Source organism: Hakea prostrata, chromosome 1 (genome assembly GCF_041222555.1).
Source record: "Hakea prostrata isolate BN-2017 chromosome 1, UWA_Hpros_2, whole genome shotgun sequence".
Lineage (NCBI taxonomy): Eukaryota > Viridiplantae > Streptophyta > Magnoliopsida > Proteales > Proteaceae > Hakea > Hakea prostrata.
The window spans coordinates 69,775,843-69,784,898 of record NC_142600.1 but is presented as its reverse complement, the minus strand read 5'-3'; the positions used below and the strand labels follow the sequence as shown (position 1 = coordinate 69,784,898).

Here is a 9,056-nt window from a genome sequence, read left to right as displayed (position 1 = left end):
GCCACCATTGTATTCTTGTATTTTTTTCATTTTATTCATAGAGAAGCTAATCCATTAGCTGCATCTAGCAGGTGCTCTAGTAGGGATGGCATGCAACGTGCGATAAAATGGTTCTCTCTTAGGTCGTACATTTGGGTTGTAAGATAATCATCAAATACAATCATTCACTATTTTCGTCTTTAAATAACTATTACTACCTAAACCAAAAAAAAAAAAAAAAAAAACCGCTGCCCTAAGGGGAAGGACAAAGCCAAATAGATGGCCAAACTCGAGAACATATGCCAGGCCCAGTGTATAAATCTTCCACTTCATCAGCCTCTACCCGGAAAACTCCTAGGTCTTTACCAGTACCAATAGCGCTCAAATGACCGGCCATGTTGACATCACTATAGTAGATACAGTTGGGTTCGTATCCAGAATGCTTAGAGGGAAACATGGCAAAAGAAGAATTAAAACCCACAAAGAAAGCACGGTTGTCCAGGCTGCTCACCATCCGCATCCACTCCCTGTTGTCAAAACTGAACTTGTAAACATCAAAATAATTTGTTTCATGGAAGTCGTAACTAGTGGTTTTATCACCATAATCAATAGCCTGTGCAACCAAAAAGAGTTCTCCCACTGACTCCACTAGATAAAATGTAGCACAACGGTTTATATCATCTGGTCGTTCAGCAAACCTAATCTGCTTTGGATGAGGACTAGAAATGTCAACAATCATTAATCTCCCATTGTTAGCAACTGCGTAGAATTGACCCTTGAGGTAAACGATGTCAGAAATGCCTACATTTTTTTCACCCTCTACAAGAGTCCAAACTTTGTCTCCCAATCTCAAGAAGGCTAATATCCTCTGTCCCGAAACTATTGCCATAACCACACATTTTTCATCTTCTTTATAACGGGTGCCTTTAGTCGAATGAGATGGTCTTGAGGTCAATACGACTTTCCATAAACAAGTCCAGCGAAGATAAGGAAGTTTTGTTCCAACAGGCCATTGATAAGGAAGAGTTGGTTGAGGTGGAAGACGAATTTGTTCCCGAGAAAATGGGTTTAATAAATGAATCTCCCTATCATCCCCGAAAGTTATCAACCAACCATTGGAGGACAAACAGCTCCTGCCACGAGCTTCTGGTAAGTTCAAGCGGTAAACCTTTTGGGTAGACATATCGCAGAAGTCACGGTTGTCATTGTCTTCATTCTCTCCAAGCATCAACCATGGCTTGGCAATAGTAAAAAGATGCATCTTCTCCACTGAAACTGAGCGCCATTGCTGGCAAACCACGCCAAAACGAACAATATCTCCCATTTCTGAAAGCTGATCCACAATCAGTTCCAGAATGTCATTGCATACATTGGACCAGTTCTCCATTCCGTTTCTTGTCTCATGCAACCAAGGTGGAGTCAAATGTGAAGTTGAAAGGATCGACCTATAAGAACAATAAGGGTAAAGTTAATAACAGAAAATGAAATAAATTTTGCATTACAGAAAACAAAACAAAAATGGAGAAAAACATAGGCTTGATACAGAAATAACACTACAAGAATGTCAACTTATCATCTTTATTTCCTAACCATGGAAAGAAGCAAGCACGTGTATATAGTCAACACCACAAGGCCAAATTGAACACGGGTATATGGATAAAAACTATTCAAAACATGCAAACGATCTCACTGTTAGACTCAAAGTTACTCGAAAGAGCAGTAAGCACTCAGTTTGAGATCTAGGGAACAGAGAAGACTAGATCAATTCAAATAAAACCAGTAGAGTAACCTGAAACTTGGATCACATTTCAGTCTTAATACCCTATTCGAACCCCCTAAGTATCACAGAAATCACATGGTCGAGTTGATATTGATTTAAAAAGGAACTTCTGAAATTGAGACAACTTAAGACATTAATTTTAGATAACAGTGGCATTCAAGCATCGAATGGGGGGGCCAAGTTTGGTCTAGTGTTTCCTCTGAATCTCGAAACCAATGACAGATCTCAATGTCAGATGTGCCTGAATTCACAAAACTCAATTGCCGAAATTACAATGTAGAACAGGTGAGCCTCGAGTTTTAAATCAGAAATAGTCAAGCTTCTAATAACATGGTACCACTATCAATAACAAAAACAGGATTAGGGACATTAAACAAACCCTAATAAGAGATTAAACAATCTATAATAATACTTAACTGATAGGGATAACAGAGTACGAACAAGAAAGAAACTTCAGGTTTCCCACTAGAAATTTCAGAACAATCCAAAGTATTGGCTTTTAGAAGGTTTAAATAGAAGCAAATTAGCACTTGAAAAGGGAACATGGGACGTGATAACTATCGAAAACATTAGATAACCCTGCTCTTGAATAGAAACTAAAAACTGAAACAAATCCTACTTGTACTATTCGAGAAACATGAAACGGAGAAGATGAAAATCATTCAAATCTGACCAGTAGAATAACTGAAACTCGATCACACCACAGTTATTAATACCGTAGTCCAATAAGTAAACGCATCAGATTGTTAAATTTCTTACCTTTCCGTGGTGCCGACTGAATAAATTGCTTATCCAAGCGCCGGTGTCTCTTCCGATCCACAGTTCCACGCCACTGCTTCTCACGGACAGGAGGACGAGGGAGTGGAAGAGCGGAGGATCCAATAAGTAAACGCATCAGATTGTTAAATTTCTTACCTTCCGTGGTGCCGCCGGTGTCTCTTCCGTGCCAGTTCCACGCCACTGCTCTACGGACAGGAGGACGAGGGAGTGGAAGAGCGGAGGATCGCTGTCTAAGAGAGGCTCGTAACGTTCTTATAGGGAAACAAAGTCTAAACTCCGAGAACGATACAACACTACATGAATTCGAAGTTGTAACTTGTGAGGGATTCGTATCATGCCGGTATTTAATATATGCGGACGGATTTATATAATATTCTATTGGTTTCCAACTGATTTAGTTGGATAACAGTGGTCGGATAGTTATTTTCTTTAATAGATTTTTTTTAAATAAATATGAACACAGATTGAATATAAGTTTTTGACTAATTTACCATATTTATCATTTCGTTTGTGAGAGTTAAGTTTGAAAATTTAAGAATTTAATAACTTTGAAATTTGTTTTATGAGAAAATTTTAAAAAAATATTCACATATCTTAAGTAAAAAAATTATAAAAAAAAAAAGAAGAAAAAAACAAATTCAATAAGTAACTTGATTGCATAATTTTATTGGATGGGTAATAATTAGTCGGAAATAGGTATTACTATATCTACATCCTATTAGTAGTCGAAGGGATTTGGATGCCCCAAAACGGATACGGATGCGAATTTGGGAGCATCCATTTGCACCCCTAATGAATTCCCATTTTAAGCCAAAGTACATGTTTTTTTCCAGATTGCCTCGACCTTATTTAGGCTCTGAATTCAAGTAACAACCCTAGCATTTAAAATACACATTATACCCCCACTACACTACAAGATTCTGCTCCTATGGTGATGAGCACATTTATGTGTGAAATCTTAGGGTATAAAGCATGCATTTTACACACTTAGAATGGAACTACCTTGGGTTTTATGTTGTTTTTCCAGATTTTAGGACTTTTCAAGATTTAAGCAAATATTTTGAGTTTTGGGTATGAAACATGTAATTTTACACTTCAAGAGATACGTTCAAATTCTCAAGTGCGAAGATGGGTATGACCTAGAGCATGATGGATTAGAGATGTGATTATGGGGCCAACTCCAAAATAATCTAGAGATAAAGAAGCACATTTTTATCTACGGCTGATATTATAAATTATCAATCAAATCTACAGAAATATTATTGAGAGAGTCCTAATGGAGAAAAAGAGTCATTGCATACTTCAATATCTTATTTCCTATTTGGGACTTGGTCAAAGAAAGAGAAAGGGGGAAAATCCCGTTTTTGAATGTCTCTGTCCAGTTTTGATCAAGCCCTTCATCGAACGGTTATCTGGTGTTTGATCGAGCTAATTTTTGGAGGAGAGCTTCCCGACTTCTTAGTCCTCAAATCCAACAGTGGAATTGTGCATTTGATACCTCTAAGTCAGTCCGATTTGTACGTTAAAACCCTAATTGGTTGAGTCAAATAGGAACTTTGAGTTTGATTCAAACTTTGTCGAGACTCATATCCCATGTAAACTCTATAAAAGGAGAGCATACTCCTTCAAGGGAGGACATGTTTTTAGAGCTTAGGAAGAACACATTTTCTTTTCTCTTGAGTTTATTTAGGCTTTCTCCAGTTTTCCTTACTTGCATTTGTGAGATTTTAATTATCAGATTGAATGTTTATGTTTAATTTTTCTATGTAATGCAATTTCAAGTTCAAGTTTTAAATTTGAGGATTCATTTTTCCACGGGTCTAGCAATTGCAGATCTAGATCAATCTAGATCTAGATCTGGTTGTTAGGGTTGGTTGAGATTCGAATTGTTTGTTCAATGCGCAAGTAAGTAACCTTCTTCAATAATCTTCTCCCCCCCCTCCATTCCCGCTTCTATCTACCCCTCTATATTCTTAATTTAGGAGAAAGTACATGTTTTTTCAGATTGCATTGACCTTATTTAGGCTTTGAATTCAAGCAACAACCCTAGAATTTAAAATACACATTATACCCCCAATACACTACAAGATTCTGCTCCTATGACAATAAAGTTCAAACAATTAATAACCAAACTCATAAATTTGATTCAAGCATAACCAAGCATAATGAAACCCATAATTCATTCAAACAATGGGTAATCAAACCCATTGTGGAACAATCTACTTCCAATACATATATATTAAATTGATTGAAGAATCCACATAATCCAAAGCAACTCACTAGGGGAAGGAACAACTTAATAGTAGTTTAGACGCAACACTAAAAGCTATAGGCTATATGGTTTTAAACTTTAAAGAGAATAATTATGATCTGCCTTCCATCAACTCATCCTTCGCAGCAAGAAGAGATGACATCAGAAGAGGCAATCGCAAGTCAATCTCTGCAAATAGAAAATAACTCAAGTTGAATTGTAAAGTTTCAACAAATTTCAGCATACATTTGTATCCAAAAAATAAAAATAGAAAACTCCTACACTTAGATACAAATGGATCTCCAAAATCTTCATCAAATGTTGTACAATGGCCACTACTATATGGATGATTTCAACAACAATAAAAAAAGTTAAAGTTGGTAGGCTACACAAGCACATAGGCAAAACATATAAACATTGACAGTGAGAATATTGAGACTTTGTGGGATACTAGTGTGGCAAAACCAACTGAGAATCTAAGATAAACTCAAAATGACAAAAGTTCAGGTGAAGTTATTGGTCATGACAGGGTTAAGGATTGGATATTTACAACAATCAAAATCAATGTTTACAATGATTATTTAAGTATAATCATTATTTCTTGCAAACATGAGTGTCAAAATTGAAGAAAAACAAAAAAAGATAACAAGATACCCGCATTGGCTTGTGTGTTCGATATAGTTCTCAGCATTTGCAGAGCGGTTCCCACAAAGGAGGCATTTGTAGACGACATTCTCATGCTCTTGGGTGTGAACCTCGAAAGAGATTGCCGAGTTACAGACAATGTTGCATGTTGGGCATACAACATGCCCGTCATGCACCGCATTTACATGACGGCATAATGAGTGTAGGTCGTCCTTCTCGCCACCACATGAAGCACATGGGAATGGCCCTCCTGCCCTCCTGCTAAGCTCGCGGATCTTACTCCCCTTTGCCATTCTATAAAAAAATTAGAGTTTCATGTCACCATTATTGAATATGTTTGGCTGCAAGGATGATGTAAAAGGGAAGTGATGTGAATGAAATTATTTTTTCCTTCTATGTCATTTGTTTACATATGAACTAAAGTGAAATTATCTTACCAAGTTATACTTGACTTACAATTAATGTAAACTTTAAAATTGACAAGTCGAAATAGGAAAGACATGTAAATTTGTACAATTTTTTATCTCCCAAACATTTTTTAACCAAATTTCATTGTGTGTCAAAATCTAACAATTGTATCTCCATATAGCTTTATTCAATTATTCAATTCTCTTAAATATTTTGGTTTCTTGCTTTCTTGCCATTCCTAGTTTTCTTGGGTCAATATATTAGGTCTACATTTCCACCCAAAAAAGCAAATTAGGAATACATAATACTCACTATTCTATCATCTAATTATATTACATCATTTTTCAATTTCAGTTTACAGAATTAGTGGTATGCAATGGTTTGATATATAGTTTTAAGGTTTGATTTTTCTTTTTTTTCTTTTTTTTTTTCTAAGTTATATTTTTATTTTCAACTCACAATTTGTTATCCGATCTGTGAGTTGAAAATAAAATTATAACTTAGAAACAAAAAAGAAAAAAAAGAAAAATCAAACCTTAAAACTATATATCAAACCATTGCATACCACTAATTCCCGTAAACTGAAATTGAAAAATGATGTAATATAATTAGATGATAGAATAGTGAGTATTATGTATTCCTAATTTGCTTTTTTGGGTGGAAATGTAGACCTAATATATTGACCCAAGAAAACTAGGAATGGCAAGAAAGCAAGAAACCAAAATATTTAAGAGAATTGAATAATTGAATAAAGCTATATGGAGATACAATTGTTAGATTTTGACACACAATGAAATTTGGTTAAAAAATGTTTGGGAGATAAAAAATTGTACAAATTTACATGTCTTTCCTATTTCGACTTGTCAATTTTAAAGTTTACATTAATTGTAAGTCAAGTATAACTTGGTAAGATAATTTCACTTTAGTTCATATGTAAACAAATGACATAGAAGGAAAAATAATTTCATTCACATCACTTCCCTTTACATCATCCTTGCAGCCAAACATATTCAATAATGGTGACATGAAACTCTAATTTTTTTATAGAATGGCAAAGGGGAGTAAGATCCGCGAGCTTAGCAGGAGGGCAGGAGGGCCATTCCCATGTGCTTCATGTGGTGGCGAGAAGGACGACCTACACTCATTATGCCGTCATGTAAATGCGGTGCATGACGGGCATGTTGTATGCCCAACATGCAACATTGTCTGTAACTCGGCAATCTCCTTCGAGGTTCACACCCAAGAGCATGAGAATGTCGTCTACAAATGCCTCCTTTGTGGGAACCGCCTCGCAAATGCCGAGAACTATATCGAACACACAAGCCAATGCGGGTATCTTGTTATCTTTTTTTGTTTTTCTTCAATTTTGACACTCATGTTTGCAAGAAATAATGATTATACTTAAATAATCATTGTAAACATTGATTTTGATTGTTGTAAATATCCAATCCTTAACCCTGTCATGACCAATAACTTCACCTGAACTTTTGTCATTTTGAGTTTATCTTAGATTCTCAGTTGGTTTTGCCACACTAGTATCCCACAAAGTCTCAATATTCTCACTGTCAATGTTTATATGTTTTGCCTATGTGCTTGTGTAGCCTACCAACTTTAACTTTTTTTTATTGTTGTTGAAATCATCCATATAGTAGTGGCCATTGTACAACATTTGATGAAGATTTTGGAGATCCATTTGTATCTAAGTGTAGGAGTTTTCTATTTTTATTTTTTGGATACAAATGTATGCTGAAATTTGTTGAAACTTTACAATTCAACTTGAGTTATCTTCTATTTGCAGAGATTGACTTGCGATTGCCTCTTCTGATGTCATCTCTTCTTGCTGCGAAGGATGAGTTGATGGAAGGCAGATCATAATTATTCTCTTTAAAGTTTAAAACCATATAGCCTATAGCTTTTAGTGTTGCGTCTAAACTACTATTAAGTTGTTCCTTCCCCTAGTGAGTTGCTTTGGATTATGTGGATTCTTCAATCAATTTAATATATATGTATTGGAAGTAGATTGTTCCACAATGGGTTTGATTACCCATTGTTTGAATGAATTATGGGTTTCATTATGCTTGGTTATGCTTGAATCAAATTTATGAGTTTGGTTATTAATTGTTTGAACTTTATTGTCATAGGAGCAGAATCTTGTAGTGTATTGGGGGTATAATGTGTATTTTAAATTCTAGGGTTGTTGCTTGAATTCAAAGCCTAAATAAGGTCAATGCAATCTGAAAAAACATGTACTTTCTCCTAAATTAAGAATATAGAGGGGTAGATAGAAGCGGGAATGGAGGGGGGGGGGAGAAGATTATTGAAGAAGGTTACTTACTTGCGCATTGAACAAACAATTCGAATCTCAACCAACCCTAACAACCAGATCTAGATCTAGATTGATCTAGATCTGCAATTGCTAGACCCAGGGAAAAATGAATCCTCAAATTTAAAACTTGAACTTGAAATTGCATTACATAGAAAAATTAAACATAAACATTCAATCTGATAATTAAAATCTCACAAATGCAAGTAAGGAAAACTGGAGAAAGCCTAAATAAACTCAAGAGAAAAGAAAATGTGTTCTTCCTAAGCTCTAAAAACATGTCCTCCCTTGAAGGAGTATGCTCTCCTTTTATAGAGTTTACATGGGATATGAGTCTCGACAAAGTTTGAATCAAACTCAAAGTTCCTATTTGACTCAACCAATTAGGGTTTTAACGTACAAATCGGACTGACTTAGAGGTATCAAATGCACAATTCCACTGTTGGATTTGAGGACTAAGAAGTCGGGAAGCTCTCCTCCAAAAATTAGCTCGATCAAACACCAGATAACCGTTCGATGAAGGGCTTGATCAAAACTGGACAGAGACATTCAAAAACGGGATTTTCCCCCTTTCTCTTTCTTTGACCAAGTCCCAAATAGGAAATAAGATATTGAAGTATGCAATGACTCTTTTTCTCCATTAGGACTCTCTCAATAATATTTCTGTAGATTTGATTGATAATTTATAATATCAGCCGTAGATAAAAATGTGCTTCTTTATCTCTAGATTATTTTGGAGTTGGCCCCATAATCACATCTCTAATCCATCATGCTCTAGGTCATACCCATCTTCGCACTTGAGAATTTGAACGTATCTCTTGAAGTGTAAAATTACATGTTTCATACCCAAAACTCAAAATATTTGCTTAAATCTTGAAAAGTCCTAAAAT

General features: G+C 35.5%; 1 protein-coding gene across 1 annotated transcript; it reads right to left on the bottom strand.

The window, feature by feature from the left end:
- Positions 1-232: 232 nt before the first annotated feature.
- LOC149029661 (putative F-box protein At5g55150) lies at positions 233-1,398 on the bottom strand. Its single transcript, XM_089143750.1, has one exon. It carries the CDS (start codon positions 1,364-1,366, stop codon positions 233-235), a length of 1,134 nt encoding a protein of 377 aa, XP_088999876.1. The 5' UTR covers positions 1,367-1,398.
- Positions 1,399-9,056: the final 7,658 nt, after the last annotated feature.